General features: G+C 41.2%; 1 protein-coding gene across 2 annotated transcripts in view; it reads right to left on the bottom strand.

Annotated features, from left to right (window-relative positions):
- Patj (PATJ crumbs cell polarity complex component) overlaps positions 1 to 19,304 on the bottom strand; it is a 325,946-nt gene that overhangs the window by 123,033 nt on the left and 183,609 nt on the right. For both annotated transcript variants that reach the window (XM_036177074.1, XM_036177075.1), the window contains one exon: positions 7,277 to 7,368. In XM_036177074.1, coding sequence (XP_036032967.1) covers positions 7,277 to 7,368 — 92 coding nt within the window. The remainder of the gene's footprint in view (positions 1 to 7,276; positions 7,369 to 19,304) is intronic.

Genomic DNA, 19,304 nt, shown 5'->3' with positions numbered 1-19,304 from the left:
AGCCAGACCCCAATAGTCTTTGTTAGTTAACTAAAACATTACTTGTAGCACATTTTAACAGTATTTTTTCCTGAGTGCTAATTATATCCTACAACTTATGACCAGTTCTCATTTTATTGCAATGGTCAATAAATTTAAAAAAGAGTCACCAAAGTATAAAAGCCAATAATTTCTGTATAATGGAAAGGCTTAGAAAATTAGTAATTTTAACCAAGAGAGTAACTGTTTCCAAATAGAAGTATCAACCACAGAAAATACAGTATATATAAATGCATTTTTAAAATAACATAACCCAGTACAAATGATATGGAGTTTAATCACATCACTGGTGCTGAGATGATTCAAGAGTTAACTTGCTGAAATTTCATAACAAATCAACTTTTAGTTCATTCAGAATCTGCTTCCCAAATGGGCAAAATCAGGGTTCTTATAGTCAGAAAGTGGCAATGTATGAGAGACTGAAAGACATATGTATGTGAGTGATGAGTTAGGCAATCATGAGCATGAGATGCTGGCCAGCACCTATGATGTTCAGCCACTGTGGATAGATGGACACTAACCTCCTGCGTTAGCCACATGAGCACACGTAGGTACAAACTTGAAACAACTCCACCACTTGTGTTCCAGAGGCCAGAACAGGTGATAGACAGAGTACATGAACATGACAGCCCTCTACCCAGTGCTCTAGTGACAATCACTGCAAATCCATCAGTGATCTCCATTTGTCCTGTACAAATCTGATGAGAAACAAAACATGTGCTTCAAACAGTGACATGATTTGATGTTACTTACCTAAGGAAAACCGATATATTTCACTGACATGGGGATTCACTGTGTTAGGTGTTTCTCTGCACATTCCTTATCAAAGTTATTCTACTCCTTGTTATTAATAATGTGCGAACCTCACTTAAAATAAGCTAATGATGGGGATTTGATCCCTTTTAATAACATTTCCAGGAATTGGTTTTGCATACTGTTCCTTGTTTTGGAATATTTAACTATGTGAAAATGTTACATTTGTTTATTCTGTGTAATATTACTTTAACTGTGTAAAGGTGTGTTATACTTGTTTCTGATGCATTTATTTAATGATGTACAGATGTGCTACATTTGTTTCTGCTGCATTTGTTTAATTATAGAAAAATGTGTTGCTGTTTCACCTTGCCTGCCTAAGGCATCTGATTGGTCTAATAAAAAAGTTCAATGACCAATAGCTAGGCAGACCATGGATAGGTGGAGCTAGCAGGCACAGAAAATAAACAGGAGGAGAAATATAGGCTCGAGTGAATGAGAGGAAGAAGGAGAGAGGAGAGACTGAGGGAGACTCTTGGGGCCAGAAGCCAGGCAGCTGACAGACAGTCAGACAGAGAGACAGCAGGAAAGGAAGACATACAGAAAGATAACGTAAAAGCCCTGAGGCAAAACAAAGATAAAGAGAAACAGGTTAAGTTAAAAGAGCTAGCTAGGCCGGTGGTAATGGTTCACGCCTTTAATCCCAGCACATGGGAGGCAGAGCCAGGCAAATCTCTGTGAGTTTGAGGCCAGCCTGGGCTACAGAGCGAGTTCCCGGAAAGGCACCAAAGCTACACAGAGAAACCCTGTCTCGAAAAACAAAACAAAAAAAACCTAGCTAGAAATGAGCCTAAGCTCGGCATAACTAATAAGTCTCTGTGTCATGATTTGGGAGCTGGTTGGTGACCCAAAAACTAGTGCTTATTCATTATGATGTAATGAAAGATTCTTATAGCACAGATTTGCTTTCTGTAACAGTATCAAACCTGGGGCAGCACAAGAAGAGCTTGTCAGCAAACCTGACAACCCCCATTCCATGATGAGACCTACAAGGTGGGAGCAGAGAACTGACCTCACAAGTTGCTTTCTGACCTCCACACTCATGCTATAGAAGATGAACTACCTATAAACCCCCCAAATACACACATGAACATTCATGCATGTGTACCTGTGTGCTCACGTGCAAACACACCACACACACACAGACACACACAGACACAGACACACAGACACACACACACAGACACAGACACAGACACACACACAGACACACACACACACACACACACACACACACACACACACACACACAACATCCTGAAATTAGAACATAGACGAGAGAGTGAATTTTCTGCATGTTTTTGTGCCGTTTCCTCTCTTTTTTTTTTTAACCTCCCTTCTCCCTTCCTTCTCAGCATTTCCTGCCATATTCACAGCTGTCCCCCAGCAGCAGACACTGCTGGGTCCATATGGCCAGGCACTCATCCCCACATTAGACCAGGAAACTGACTAAGCCCACACAGTTGAGGCATAAATAGCTGGATTCCAAGTCCTGGGGTGTTGGACCCGAGGTTTCTTCTTTAAATTTTCATCCAGAAACTGGGGGAGGGAGGAGGATTCCTCTTTCTAAATAAGCATTCTCAGGGCAATAGTTCCTTCCATTTGGGCAAGCGGGGCTTAATTCATTGTCTGCACATAAAATACCAGATACATCTCATCTCGGTCCCATAAAGCCTGGCTGTCAGCACAATGCACATCTCTCCTGATTCAGTTGAAGCTCATTTTCCTGTAACTTTCAATGTGGATACAAGCAACTGTACAGAATCATTTCTACAACTTTGTTCCTCCTATGGACCTATTCTTTTGTTTTGTTGTTTTTACTTTTGGCACTGTTTATGTTGAAACCAGGGACCTGCACATACATGCTGGGCAAGCTCTCAACCACTCAGCTACCCTGCTAATCCCTTTTTTTTTCTACAAAAATATAGAAACATCTTTCAAACTTACTAGTTTGGGAAATGGTAAAAAGCTAGACTCAGAAAGAATTTTGAATTACACACATACATAATATATATTTAAATCCACACAATAGTAAGTTACTATCATTTTTACTTTACAGAGGAATCTAGAACTGCTCTGTGGCAGTTTAAAAGAGAGTCATTCAATAACATTTTTTGAATGTCCATCAGATGCTGGGCTTTATATAATTTAAGGACTTTGCAAGAGCAGTACATGCTATGGTCTGAATTACTTAATTACTAAGTAATTACTTAATTACTAAGGTGATGATGTTAGTTGGGGGGCCTTCTGAGGAGATCTGCTCTGGAGGCAGAGCTCTCTTGGGATTCTTGCTGTTATAAAACAGACATGAGGAAGCTGCTTTGACATGTAAAGAACTAGAAGAGACAGGAAACAGGCCCTTACCAGACACCAAAACAGCTGGCACCTTGACCTCAGCTGTCAGGACTTGAGGAACTAAATCTCTGTAGTTTATAAGCCACCCAGTTTACAGTATTTATCTTAGCAGCAGCCTCAAAGGAACACAACAATTCCTCATCAGATTAAACCTTTTCAGTGAACATTGATAGCTTATAAATTGCTTAGTATCACATTAGCAAATAAACACTTAGTAGCCTCCTCAATCTTGTACACCATTAACGTAACAAGCAAATTCTCATTTGATTTACCCTGCTCTAAACAAAACACAACAACCAGACAAAAGAACAAAAACTTGAAATGATCTGAAAACTGAGCTGACAGGTCCTCATTGCTCCTGAGATTCTAGGCAGCTCTGTCCCCTATGGTCAACTTCACATTGCTTGACTTTCTTTACAGGAGGAGGAGGTTCTGGCTCCCAATTCCTTTACTACATGAAATGATTTCCTTTGGACTCTACTCAGTTTCCTTTCTGCTTCATTAAGACAGGAGGCCAAGCATTAGCAAGCAAGGCCCCACCCACGCTGAAGCAGTAAAGGCAATGTTAATAACAGCACTTGTACCTGCAGCCAATGCCATGCACTGACCAAAGAAAGCCAAGTGTTTACTGCTATAATACAATACAAATTCAAACATATATCTACTAGAAATAGAGTCCCTAAGGCTGGGTAGCTTATAAAGATACTTGTTTATCTCATGGCTTTTTTTAAATTGAAAAGTATTTTTTTCATGTAATGTATTTTGATTATGCTTTCTCTTTCCTCAATTACTACCAGATCCTCCCTGTCCATACAAATTCATGTTCTTTTCCTCTTTCTCTTTAAAAACAAGCAAACAAACATAAACATAAGCAAAAAACAAGAAACGTCATGCTCTAAATGGAAATAAGTAAGCAAAAGACCAATAAGACAAAAAAAAAAAAAATGCTCAAAGAAAGCAAAAGCAGACAAGTTAAAAAAAAAATACATTGAGATCATTTTGTGTTGGTCTAACTACTCCTGGGCATGGGGTCTTCTCTGAAGTGTGGTTAATATACCCAATGATATTTTATTAGAGAAAACTGATTTTTCTTCTGCCAGTGGGTGTCAATTGCAGATAGCTTCTTGGCTAGGGGTGGGAGCGCATGGCAGCGCATGACCACTTCCTCTTCCCAGTGCTGGGATGCCATCTGGCTTGAACTTGTGCAGACACTGCGTATGCTGTCAGTCACTCTGAGTTCATGTGTGTATCAATCCTCCTGTGTCTAGAAGACACTGCTTGCTTGGAGTCATCCATTGCCTGGCTCTTACAATCCTTCCAAGTCTTCTTCTGCACGGATCCCTGAGTCTTGAGGGAGGACTTTGATGAACACATCCCACTTACAACAGAGTGCTCCAGTCTTGCACTCTCTGCACATTGCTCAGTTTGTGGATTGTTACGTTAGTTCCCATCTACTACACGAAGCAGCTTCTCTGATGAGGGCTAGCTCGTGTTTTCAAAGGCTGAGCATTGTGTAAGCTGTGGTGAGGGTGACGTCACTGGGACAGTATGTAAGAGAGGGAGAGTCATCATGAGAAGCCAGGAAGGCAGAGAGTGATCCTGGGATCAGGCTCATTTGTTCTCTTTGTCTGCTTCAATCTCTTTGTGGTGCTGAGGATGGAACTTCGAGCCTCATGCATGGGAGGCAAGCCCTCTACTCTGCTACAACTCCATCCCAAGTGCATCTTTTTTTGGTTTTGTTTTGTTTTTCGAGATAGGGTTTCTCTGTGTAGTTTTGCGCCTTTCCTGGAACTCACTTTGTAGACCCGGCTGGCCTCGAACTCACAGAGATCCTCCTGCCTCTGCCTCCCAAGTGCTGGGATTAAAGGCATGTGCCATCACTGCCCGGCCCAAGTGCATCTTTTTTTAAAAAAATTTTTTTTAATTATATTTTAATGGTGCGTGTGTATACATGAATACAGATACCCAGAGGCATCCGATCTCCCTGGTGCTGAAACCACAGCTGGTTGTGAATGACCAGGTATGGGTATTGGGAACCAAACTCAGGTTCCCTGGAAGGGAAATACCGCCCTGAACTATCTCTCTATTCCTAAAGCTAGAACTCAATTTAAGAAAACTAACTCCAAATCCGTGAGAAGTGCCTTAATCTTCTAAGGGCAGTACCCAGTGATTGACCAACCTTTAAATCCCTCTCTCAAAGGTCCCACTCTTTAGATGACAACATGGGAAATCAAACTTTACAACACATGAACCCTGTGGGACATACGACGACACCAAGACCACAGCAGGTACACATCTGTTTAATTCTCACACAGCTTTGCATGCAGTCAAGTCTGAACCTGTGACTTGTGTGGCTTTCTCTCAATGCACATCTTAGCCTTTTCAGTGACTGAGTTTGCTTCAAATCTGCTCAAGTTACCATAAGCAAATTCATCTGACACTCCTGACAACCAGGAGAACAAGGAAACCCTAAAGAGGATGCAGCTGAGGAAGCCCCAGCAGTTGGCTTAATACACAGAAGCACAAGAAGATCTCCCCCTTCGGAAGCCAGAACAAAAAAACTAGACAGGAAGAAAGAACTATTAGGGAGGAAAAACGATGCAGCTGGAGGGCTGCATCAGGAACCAGTACAAGGTAGGGCTGAAAGGTGGTGGGGGAAGGGTGTTCAGTTGCACCACTGCCCAACCTGGGAACAAAACTACCCTCGAATGCCAGTGTTCCCAGCAATGGAGAGGTCTCGCTGATGGTAATTAGTGACAAAGGGAAAAATAACAATCATCTTCATCTTAGAAAGGGAGTGAACATTCTTTCAGCCCTTATCCTATGTTTCTCATTGTGTTGACTATTTTATTTGTTTGTTTTACAGTGCTGGGGATGAAACTCTGGGCCTTGAGTATTCTAGGCAAGTGTTCTACCACTGAGCTTCATTCCCAGCCCATATTGACTTTTTCAAAATTTCTGGCTTATTTATTTCATATTATGTGCACAAGTGTCCTGTCTGTCTGTTATATGTACCTTCTTCACACCTGATGCCCAAGGAAGTCAGGAAGGGGGAACTGGATGTCCTGGAACTGGAGCTACAGGTGGTTGTAAATTACCATGGATGGTGGGAATTGAATCTGTGTCCTTTGCAAGAGCAGCCAGTGCTCTGAACCATTGAGACATCTCTCCAGCCTGTCATTTTAAAGTTTTGAAACAAAACAATGAAGGAAGTAGATGCTTCACGGTGTCCATTTTAAAAATGGTAATGGAAGCATAGAGGAAATACTTACCAAACATGGTTACTTACACCATCTACAAATTATTTAAACTTAACTTTCATTTGAGTTAAATAGCAGAGACTTAAACAACCTCATCTCTTACTGATATAGAAAGCTGCAGATGTACAGACTCCCTACTCTTGCTGGCAAGCATTGTAGGAGCCAGTTGGTGAGGTGGGCTGCATGTGGAATCCCAAACTCCGCAGAGCTGACTTTCCTAGGCTACATTTCTCACCAGTACTTTTTTCCTTAATGAGAATGTCTCATGAAGCAGGATGGCCTCCAACTCTCTATGTACACAAGTACGACCTTGAACTTCTGACCCCCTCCAATCTCTGCCAATTGCTGGGATTATAGGCACACACTACCATATCTGGTGCTGGGGATGAAGCCAAGATCTAGCAAGAGTGCTCTAATACCTCAATATACCCACAGCTCTCACCGGCACTGCTGTAAGGAGCTCCTCTACTTTCCTATGTTCTCTAACTGTTGGTTCTCTCATAAAGACAAAACCATGATGAAAAAGTGAAAGGGCTCCATTACATCTCTACAGAAAAGTAAGATTCACCATACAGATACTTGTTGAAATATAAACAACAGTAAACTAGACTACCAATTCCATCTTGTGAAACATGAAAAAACAAGAAAAAAATCTTAGCGTTCAAACAGTCCACGGTTTTCTTAAAGCGACAGAAAAGGAAAGCGTAGAATACAGTGACTTTGTTAGACAAAACAAAGATAAAATAGTCTTATGCCAATAATAGTCTCTGCAGAGGAAAGTGTATATTTAGAGAACCCATTTATCTTACCTAATGAAAACCAGTTTGACCCTGGAGGGGGCAGTCTTAATAATGGCAGATGCATTTTGATGACTTCTCCCGTAAAGGACCTGATTATTAATCTGTTTGGGAAAAAATAAAATATACTTGTAAAAATATGACTTGCGTATTTTACACAATGAATAAATACACACACACATATATAGTTATATGTATGTATACACTTGGAATTAAATAATATAGTCTTTACTTTTAAGTGCATGTATAGAATTCCTTAACAGCAAAAATCACAATATTCTTTGTACTACAGATTCACAAGATAATTCTAAGCAACTCTGAAAAGTCTCCTAAACTTAGCTGTGGCTTCAGTGAATAAAGAACTAAACTCCTTGACCCTGTTGCTAAACTTTATTGTAGTTGAGCGCAATGGAAAGTTTTATGATAGATATTTCATTTTCTATGGTTTTTCCAGATTCCTAGAGAATGTAGAGAAAACAGCTCAAACTATAGTATATACAGAGCTCTGGAGGGCCCATTTAACATGGTGCTACAAGTGTGTCATGGTTATTACATAGAATAAATTTTTTACCACAGGAGATAAATATTATATACCTGTTTTAAGTTGAATTTTAGGTCAACTAGTTACATAGGACATCTAACTGTAGACAACCCATGAGTCATCTGTTCATGTCCAAGGTATACTGGAATTCTAATTTTATTGGAGTCATCCAAATATGATAGATCAGTAGATCAAAACAGTTTTCGTTTCAGATCTTCCCATTGATATATTATATAATAACTACAATTATCCTCTCATACCATCTATCCATTTATGCTCTCCCAATCTGTTTGATAAGGAACTAGGGACCTGTACTGTTAGGTTATTCCTATGTAGCTATGGCCTTGATAACTTCTATAACATTAGGGATGCTACAGTACACTCAATTATACTCAAGGGGACTAGAGTCTTTTGAAATCGGTGCTTAATCCATTGGCTCTTGAGGTCTCTGTAATGTTGAATCTAAAGACACAACTGACATATCTTTGAAAACACTGTTTCATCATGGTGGTTACAACGAGAAAGCAAAGGGAAATAAACATTTCAAAGGATGGGATGAAAGCAGAATACTTTAACCATCTTAAAGGAAGCCAGTCCCTCCCCTGCCTAGGGAGGTACAGCCACGGCTATCAGGCGACTTTTTCACTCTGCCTCTTACTCTGTCAGGTTTTACTCTTGGCTGAGCTCATTAGTCTCAGAAAATGCACTGACTCCCACACTCCCAGTTGTCTGTGACTTGCTTTTCTATGCTCTAAAGGAGTTCAGGCAGCTGCTCCAGAGCAGTCCTGAGGACTGTAAGAAGAAAAGCTGTCACAGTTCATGGATATGCTCTTGATACCTGAAGGAATTCTCCCTTCACATACTCAGACACTCATATTTTCTGCTGTTAAACTTTAATATTCACACATTTAATAGTGTGATTGTAACCCAGAGTTCCAATACTAATACAAATGTACTAATACTTTCATGGTTTTATTTTTCACACACACACACACACACACACACACACACACACACACACACACACAGAGGGATAGATGAAAGACATACTGTTTCCTTCCTTTCTCCTTGGCTTCCCTGTTTTTCCTTCTTGGTACTGGAGATTACACTCAGGTCCTTTCACACAATAAATATGTACTGCTTGGCACACAGCTGGACACCCGGCCAAAATAACATCTTCTCCAACTCAGTCATCAGGCAAAGGTTCTAACAGTAACAAGAAAGGCTCTGACAGAACAGTGCCGCCTGCTGCTGCTGCTGCTGCTGCTTTCTGCAGTGCCAGCAACCCTGGCCTTGAGTGTGGGGCAGCTGCTCCCTGGCAATGCTTTGGAAATGCTGTGCAGTGGAAACTGGGAAGAGAGCAAGCAACTCAAGGCATAGCAGACATGACTTTCCTACTGTAAATCTGAAAGGAAAACTAAGATCTCCAGACAGAGACAAAAACAACCAAAAGGCTATGACAACAAAGCTTTAAAAATGAGGTAACCAGGGACCAGTGAGATGGCTTAGTGAGTAAAGGCACTTGCAGCCATGTTTGAAGATCCGAGTTTGTTATCTGGGACCAACATGGTGGAAAGTGAGACAGACTCCCACAAGTGGTTTCTAACACACACACACACACACACACACACACACACACTCACCTGTACACAGTTTGTGTGGAAATGAGAGCACTAATCAATTGGATTGGTATCATTACAAGAAGACATGATTGGTATCGTAGTTCATTCCTGTAATCCCAGCACTAGCAAGACTGAGGCAGGAGGACTGTGAGTTTGAAGTCAGCCTGGTTCACACTAGGAGGCTCTGCTCAACAGAGGGAGTGGGAAGGAAGGAGTGGGAAGAAGAAGGGAGACTGGAAAAGAGAGAATCTCTCTGCTATGGGAGGACACAGCAACACTATCCTGGTCAGCCAACCAGGAAGGAGTCAGAGTCTGGTGCCATGATTTCAGGCTTCCCAGCCTCCAGAACTGTGAGGTATGAGTGTGTGTGTGTGTGTGTGTGTGTGTGTGTGTGTGTGTGTGTGTGTGTGTTTAAGAGAGAGAGAGAGAGAGAGAGAGAGAGAGAGAGAGAGAGAGAGAGAGAGAGCTCAGCCACTTTGGCATTTGTTATAGCCACCCAAAGTGACAATGGAAATTGCTTGAACTAATTTTGCTCTTAAAATGGAGTAACTCCATTGATGCAGTTTCTTGTCATTTTAAATATCTACATTAACCCTAACCCTCTTCACAGTCTCAGAGTCTGATGCTCTCAGATACTCAGTTCTTTGCCTTGGCACACACAAAGAAGAAAAAGGAAACAGACTTTCTGTCCACAGGAAATTTCTGAAATATTTATTATTATTATTAATATTATTTTATTATTACTATTACTTTGGTACTGGGAATTAAACAGGACCTCACACATGCTGAATAGGTGCTCTATTCAGTCAGATCCCAAGCCCAATCTTTTTCTATGACTATCTCTGCTATGGATATTGCTCTATATGCTGTGAATGTGTTGCTCTGATTTGGTTAATAAATAAAATGCTGATTGGCCAGTAGCCAGGCAGGAAGTATAGTATAGGCAGGATAAGCAGAGAAGAGAAGAGGAAGAGGAAGGCCAAGTCAGGAGTTGCCAGCCAGACACAGAGGAAGCAAGATGTAAAAATACCAGTAAGCCACAAGCCACTGGTTAATAGAAATGGGTTAATTTAAGATGTAAGATCTAGCTAGCAAGAAGCCTGAGCCATTAGGCCATACAGTTTAATTAATATAAGCCTCTGTGTGTTTACTTGGGTCCAAGTGGCTGCAGGACTGGCGAGTGAGAGAGATTTGTCCTGACCATGGGCCAGGTGGACACAGAAAAACTTCAACTACATATCTCCTTGCCTGCCTACTCTATCTATCTATCTATCTATCTATCTATCTATCTATCTATCTATCTTTATCATCATCATCTAATCATCTATTTAGAGACAAGGTCTCACTATGTAGCCTAGGCTGACTTTGACAATGTGGTGTTCCTGCCTCAGCCTCCTGAGCACAGTGATTAAAGTTGTTCATCACCACCCCAAGTGCTTTCTATGTGCCTGACCAGCCATTCCGGTTTTCTGAGTTGCTTTTGGGTTCCTCTTGTTATCGATGACAATGGGAGGACTTCTGTGACTCTCGAGATATTAACTTCTGTTTCAGCTCTTGACCCCTGGTCCCAGAAAAGCAATAATATTATATTTGGGCAAGTTAATTTTCTCCCAGGCTCTGAAATTCAAATCCCATTTATGAACAACTCTAGCAGCTCTGGATTCCAAGGGCGCAGACAGCAGCCAGGCCCGCGTTCCCAAAGCTGGTGAGTCAAACTGCAGGCTTCCATGCACACAATTTCCCTCCCAGGGGTTGCCTTTGCCTCTGTAGTGAGAAAGAACAAAACTGTGATGAGGGCAATCCTGGCCAGTGCGATAATTAGTTCCAGTATGTGTAGCTTGCAGCAGAAGTAGAATTAGGGTAAATCTAGTGCAGATTTAGCAAATGTAAATGGATGTAAATCCTTTTCTAACACTGCATAAACTTTCACTTAAAAGTCTTTAATGAGATTTGCTTTAATCAAATTAATTATGCAAAAATATTAAAGAGAAAAGGTTACAACTACTTCTAATTTTCCATACTTTGTCTGAACAGGAATATAAATTTATGCTGAAAAGTAGCTCAACTAAATCTACTCAAACAACATATCAAATTGGAAGTAAAAGTTAATTAACTTAAACTAGGGTTGAAAACATTAATTATACAAAATTAAAATTTAGTTCAAGTAACAGATTTACCCAAGGTTTGAACATCATGCCATAATTCATTACACTCAACCATCTCTCACCCATGCTTTTTTCTTTTTTTAAAAGCAAAATGACTTATTATCAGGGAGCTGAACTGAAACTCATTGTGTGAGTGGCTGATAATGAAATCAGAGTCCTTCCCCATCTTTACTTTGAAGCATCTTCTAAACATCGTATTCTAATTCTTTAGAACCTATACTTTAACTTTTAAAACAACCTTTACTGAATATAAATCACATGGGAAAAAAATCAACACATTATATTTATAATCATCATGCCTATTAAAAGTTTTGGTACTGAATATCAAACCCAGTACCTGGACTATGCCAGGCAAGTGTTCAACCACTGAAGTACATTTTAAACTTTTAGACCTTATTTTGAGATAAGACCCTATAAACTTTTAAACTTTATTTTGAGATAGGGTCTTAACAAATTGCCTTAGATTACAGGCACATAACACCATACCCAGCTGTCAGTTAACTCTTGATCAAATAATTCCATTTCTATGGATCTATCCTAAAAAGGTGAAAACATAGGTGTTATGGTGGCATCCTAGCTATACTCCAAAATTAAGAAAAAGCAGGTTTACCCCCGTCATCATGGCAACAATAGAAAACATCTCCCTAAAAAGAACTGATGAAGGTGACGTCTGTTTAGATGTACGGCCATTAGAAGATAGCAGTATTGAATGGAAAATGGAGCAGACAAGCACTTTTAAAACAAAAGTTCTTGTGTGGGTCTAAAGAACTACTCTAACATGTGGGCTCTGTGGTGACAGTTTTTGGTATCAGTATTTTAACATTTTTGTCACATTTTATTTATTTTGTGTGTACATACACACATATATGCACGTCTGTCATGACATGAGCATGAAGGCATTAATGCAGTCCTCTCCCTCCACCATCGGCTCTGGGGATCCAGTTCAGGTCATCAAGTTTGCGTGGCAGGTGCTTTTCCCAGTGCAAGATAGTGCCTGCTTGTGATCACAGCATAGGGAGGCTGATGCAGGTTTGTGGGCTGGAAGTTAGCCTGAGCTACATTGTGACATCTGTCTGTAAGACACAGCTTTGTAATAATCAACAAAAACTTCAGGAAAAAAAGTCACATTTATTTTTTTCCTTAAAAAAATAAAGAAATACAAAGAAGAAAGTGAGAGAAGATGGAAGGTGTTCTATTACCTTCAGACAATAGGAGGGAAAATAAATAGTACATCTACCTCTTCTCAGGAATTGCTATTAATTCTGCAGAAAAATGATGGTTTCCCAGGAATTTAAGATACTTCAACATAACCTTTGAGGGTATGTGTCTTTTGTGTGTATGTACATGTTTATGTGCACCTGTGCAGGTGGGTACATGTGGAGGCCAGAGGCCAACCTGGGCTGTGTGTGTGTGTGTGTGTGTGTGTGTGTGCGCGCACGCCACAGGGGCCAGTAACATTAGATCTCTTGGAGCTGGAGTAACAGTTAGTTGTGAGCTGCACGATGTGGGTGCTGGGAACAAAACTCTTGTCCACCATAAGAGCAAGCCTTCGCTCTTGACCTATCTCACCAGGTCCATACCTTGTTTTTAGAGACAGGTTTCTCACTGGGACCTGGGCTCTCTCAGCAGGCTAAACTGGCTGGCCAGTGAGCCCAGGGATCCATCCTTTGTCTTCACTTTCTCGACACTGGTGCTACAAGGGCTTCCACCCCAACTGACCTTTTTACATAGTGTTAGGGACCAAACTCAGGTGCTCATGCTTATGTGCAAACATTTTACCAACTATTTCTCCAGCCCAGGCATTACTCTTAATTGTATTCTTAGCCAGATGAGTAAATAGGACTCAGGTTACTAGTGACCTGGAATTCCTTTACCAAGAATATCAAGCTGGCTGTGGTGGCACAGGCAGGTAGATCTCTGAGACTTCACAGAGCTACATAGTGACACCCTATCTCAAAACAAACAAAACCAATCAGCAGAACAAAGAGAATATCAAGATAAGATGCCCTATAGTATTAATGCTTAGCTTTCCTTCTTTCTCATAAAAAGTTGACTGGATTAGGAATCTACCCCAATTCTTAGTTACTGCATTTTCCTCATATTCAAAATGCTTTATAAGTCCCTTTACAGACATACTCAAAAACTTAATCACCAAGACTCTCCTAACTCACATCCTTAGAGTTCCAGTTTCTCTCTCCTTTTAAAAGTGTTTAAATTTTATTAGTATTGTGTTTAAGGTGGGTGTCTGTGTGTATGAGCACCCTTGCAGGTGCATATATGAACCACACGTGGAGGACCACTTACAGGAGTAGATTCTCCTTCCACTGTGGATTCTGGAGATTAAACTAAGGTCATATGCATGCATGGCAAGTACTTTTACCGGCTGAGCCATCTCACTGGCCCCAGTTTCTCATTTTAACAGTCACCTTATTAAAAAACTGTCCTGGAGAGGCACGGTGCCATCCTTTGCACCTAGGAACATTTATCACATACCTCATATAGTCTAGCACTACCCTTCAGCACAGGCCATGAGACAGGAGGGCCTGCGTTGGTGTAATGAGGACACAGAGACTCGTAAGCGCAATGCCTTATAGAAGAGTTTAAGGTATGAAGTGAGGCTGCCAGAGCAGGCCCACGTCCCCAGATCCCAAAGCCTCCAGTAAGTCAGGGTCACTGGAACATGTAAAGAGGGTACTCAGCAGGTGTCAGGGAACTCCCTAGGTTCTCTTAATCCTTAATGTAACCAATCACCCATATCCTATCCTGACCAACTCACAACCTGGGCCAAAAAAAAAAAAAAAAAAAAGTCCCACCTCCCAGTTCTCAGCATGGTAAAGGTAGAAGACATTTCCAGCACTAACCACTCACCTAGCCTCACTCATCTCACTCATCCTCCTGTAAGCAACTCTAGTCATCAAAAGTAAAAACGTGTAAGGAAGTAAAAGGCAGACTGGTGGGGAGGAGAATGGGGATCAGGCGGACAGGACAAGAGAGAGTAATGGGGTCAATAGGATCAAAATATGCCACATATGTGCATGAAAATGTCATAATGAAGCCCATTACTATATCACTTAAGATATGCTGATAAATCTTTAAGAAACCCTCTCGTCATCGGAGAATAGCACTGTTTTCATACTTCCTTATGTTAATGTGTACATATACATACCCACGATCTATTAGGTTAGCTAAAGTCTGGTAACATCCATGTTTGCTAGCTTGAGAGGTGAGAACAGAGTCCATTATATACATACAGTTTTGCTTTCTAAGATTTCAGATCAAAATCGGTTTGAAGGTATTGGATGAAAAACTCTAGAAATAGTTCATACTTTAAAAAAATGTCTTTTGGAACTGGGAGTAGTGGCACATGGCTTTAATCTCAGGCAGAAGCAGGTGGATCTCCAAGTTCCAGGCTAGCCTAGTCTACAGAGTGAGTTCCAAATCAGCTAGGGCTACACAGAGAAACATGTCCTGAAAAACAAAAACAACCAAACCAAACCAAAACAAACAACAACAAAAAAACCCCAAAAACCTTTTGAAATCTGCATACAAACAAGGGTTGATCTGTCATCTCCACACAGACCACGTCTTTGTTGACCTTGTCCCTCCCCCTAGGCTGGCATTATCCTCTCCAGAGTCCCCTTTCCACTTTCATGTCTCACACTTCACAACTTGGGTTCTGCACTGTGAACGGAACCAGCCTTTGTCCAGGGGTCTACACCACACAGCCTGCTGCTGACTACTCAGCTATCAGATCACATATGCTCAGGCAGATATGCTTTACTTAATAACTGTCACAAACCATAAAACATTATTCTGGTGACTCAGATATCCAAAAGGGAGTCATAAAATGTTCCCTTTAGAGAAAAACACAGTAATACACTTGAACAGAAAACTCATTTATGAAACTTTTATTACAGTACCTTTGTCTCACTGTTATACTTTATGAGTTACTGTTAATATTGTACTATGCCTAATTTATAAAGCCAACTCTGTCATTAGTATACATGTATGGGAAAATGTAGTATAATCTGGGTATTTGGGTTTCGTCTGCAATCCTAAATCAAGAGGCTAATAATGCAGAAGGACTGACCTGAGTTTGGAGCCACCTTTAGCTACTTAGTGGGTTCTAGGTAAGCCTGGACTACAGTGTTAGAGCTTATCTAAAAAATGAAATAAAAAAAACAATAATGATGATGGTAATGAGCCTTATTATGAAAGGCCAGTACTACCCATGCTTTCAGGCATCTATAAGGGGTCTTGCAATGTATCACCTTGGAGGAGGGGTTGTTGTAGTATACAATTTAGCAAAGTAAAAAATCCTATTATGCAAATACAAAGAGATTGTGGTGTGTGGTCAACACCGCTCAGAATAGCCTCAGTGTAGATTTTCCCAGGCGGTCCCTCAGTACAGTCACAAGATAGGAAAGGAGGACCATGCTGCATAAAGGAGGGCTGGAAGAGTACAGCGCCATCATCACCGGTCCTGTCACACACCAACAACTGCAGAAACCTGAGGCCAGGGAGCCATCGCTGCCCAACGGCTGCTCCTTCCCTACACCTGATCCCTGTTTCAATTTTCCTTAATGATCTGCTTCTTCCACTCTTGATATCTCGTTTTCACTGCTAATGTGACTAGATTTACAACCTCCTAGGAGATGCATCTGAGAGGGTGTTTCCAGATAGCTGTAGTTAAGGAGGGAAGATACATTCTGCATGTGTGGGGCACCACCCCTTGCCTAGGGTCCTGGACTGGACAACAAAAGGGAAAAGATGAAAAGATAATCTGAGCACTAGCAGTCATCTCTCTGCTTCCTGACTGTGGAACCACGTGACCAGCCACCTCCCTAACCTGCCTAACACCCGTGTTGGGATGGACTATGTCCATTTGAACCATAAACCAAAGTAACCCTTCCTTGCTCCAGTTGCTGTGGATGCTTTCCTTCCTCGGGCTGCTTTTCTTAGGCACACAGTCACAGCAATGAGAAAATGACCACCACCTTCACTTTTGCTTTGTTTTCTCTCTAAGGTCTTAAGATCAACTGCTCACTGCAGAGATCTCAGAGCTTCTGTGAGAGTAATAAGGAGGACCACAGCACTAAGAAATGAGTGACTGTCACCCTTCCCCGAGGACAGTAAGAGTAGAGACTTCAGCCAAAGTATTTCACTGACAGAAAGACAATGTGGTCCAACTAAATAATTCAAAACTCCTCCCCAACAAGCTGTCATCAGAAACAGAAACTGCAAAAATAGAGCTAAAGACTTCACAGCTGGAAGCCCCATCAGAAAGAACCAGGGCACTCGATGTGAACCAGGTTTCACACCGTAGTTTCTATGCCTGAAAATAAACCCCAAGTCTATAGCAGAAATGAGGGCACGTTCTTCAGTGATGAAATTCAGAAGCTCACCTGCTGTGCATGAACAAATCCAAAGGAGAAATGCCTTCCTTCCTTGGTTCTTAATAGATGAGCATGGGCTTATAAATTACATTCTCCTTTTAATGAACATAGAGTGGTAATACATTTTAAGATGGATAATATTATATGGGATTGCAATGTGAAAAACTGAGGCAGGATAGACCATAGGAAGGAACAGAAGGCTTTCTCTTGATCCTGTTTGAGTCTTATGAGCTAAGAATTTTGACACAACTAACATATTTGGTGTAAAGAGTGTCTATATAGGCTAGGTGTGATGGCACACACCTTTAATCCCAGCATTAAGGAAGCAGAGGCAGTTATATCCCTGTGAGTTTACAGTTAATCTGGTCTACATAGAGAACTTTAGACCAGTCAAGGCTACATGGTGAGAGTTGATCTAAAGGGGGGAAAAAGATAACATGAGAGACAATATTCCCATTTTGCAGAAGTATTTAAAATAGGAATGTTACACTAGCAACTAACCATGCTTAAGGCCTAACTGCTTGTGGCCATTGAGTTTAACCTTATTTTTTCCCCAGCTATAAACCTATGTATTTCTAAAAATCCTATGAACAATATATAAACTTTATTTAATAGTCAAAACTTGTCTTAATTTTCTTGTGACCTAGTAAAGTATTCTTTTGACTTGTCAAAAGAAAAGTAAAAAAAAAAGGGGGGGGTGTTTCTCAGAAACCCTTCAAGCAAAGAAAGTAACTTCAGAAGTCACTAAAATAAAATAATATATATGGCTAACACTAAGCAGGACTCTTCAGAGTTCACACCCATGTCCTTGATATGAACTGGTTGTTTTCTAAGAGGTATTCTCTGTCCCTTAGTTGCCTGTTTTGTTTTGTTTTTGTTTTTGTTTTTTGGTTGTTTTTTTGTTTTCATTTTTCCAGACAAGGTTTCTCTGTGTAGTTTTGGTGACTGTCCTGGATCTCTCACTCTGTAGACCAGGCTGGCCTCGAACTCAGAGTTTGGCTCTGCATGCCGAGTGCTGGGATCAAAGGTGTGTGCCGCCAATGCCAGCCTAGTTGCCTGTGTTTAAATGTACATTAAAGTTTTATTTAAAAATGTGTAATGTGTGTGGATATATGCATGTTTTCATGTATGTACATGGAGGACTGAAGTTAACTCCAGGAGTCTTCCTTGATCACTCTCTATGGTATTGACTGAGGCAGGGTCTCTTAATTGAACAATACAGATCATCTAGCTAGCCAGTTTGATCTAGGGATTCTCTGCCTCTGCCAAATGAAGGCTGGAATTACAGGAAGGCCATTGTGGTGCTTTGAAAGAAAATGGCCCCTAAAGGGAGTGGCACTATTAGGGGGTGTGACCTTGTTGGAAGAAGTGTGTCACTGTGGAGGCAGGCTTTTAGGTCTCATATATGCTCAAGTCATGTCCAGTGTCTCAGACCACTTCCTACAGCCTGCCAGACATAGAACTCTCAGCTACTTCTTCAGCACCATGTCTGCCACTCGCCACCCTGTTGCACCATGATGATAATGTTAAACCTCTGAAAATGTAAGCCACCCCATTAAATACTTTTCTGCCAGGGTCATAGTGTCTCTTCATAGCAACTGAAACCCTAACTAAGACAGTCACCAAACCCAACCAACAATTACATGGGTAGTAGGGTTCTGAACTCCAGACTTCACACTTGCATGGCAAGCATTTTTACCCATGGAGCCATCTCCCAGGCCCATAAATAAACAGCTTTGCTCCAAACTAACTTGTCCTGAAATACTTTTCCACAGCAGAGTCGAGAATCTCACCTTCATCTGAGTGACACTCTTTAAAGAAACTCCTCAGGTGGCCATAGGCAACAGCTGTGTCTCCCACTCAATACAAAACCGACTGGATAAACCTCTGAATTAACTGCATTTACCTACATCTGCTACATCACTTGTCTTGTTGTTATGAAAAATTACTCCGACAAAAGCAACTGGTAGGGAAGGCATGGTAGCAGAAGCAGGAAGCATGCACACTCAGGAAGAGCAGGAAGAGGGGGTAGGACACCCCAGTGACCACTTCTTCCAGTGTGGGTCTCCTTTTTTTTTTTTTTTTTTTTTTTTTTTTAAGGAACACTCTATGTAGACCAGGTTGAACTCAAACTCAGAGATCCACCTGCCTCTGCCACCCTAGTGCTGGGATTCAAGATGTGTGCCACCATGTCCAGCTGAGGGTCCACTTCTTAAAGGTTCCACAACCTTCCCAAACCATGTCACTAGCTGGGGACCAAGTGGTCAAACAAGGGAACCTCTGGGGATACTTGGCATTCACACTACAACTGCCCAG

This window comes from Onychomys torridus, chromosome 2 (genome assembly GCF_903995425.1).
Source record: "Onychomys torridus chromosome 2, mOncTor1.1, whole genome shotgun sequence".
NCBI lineage: Eukaryota > Metazoa > Chordata > Mammalia > Rodentia > Cricetidae > Onychomys > Onychomys torridus.
Note: the sequence above shows the minus strand (reverse complement) of the source record. Positions and strands in the feature narration are given on the sequence as shown.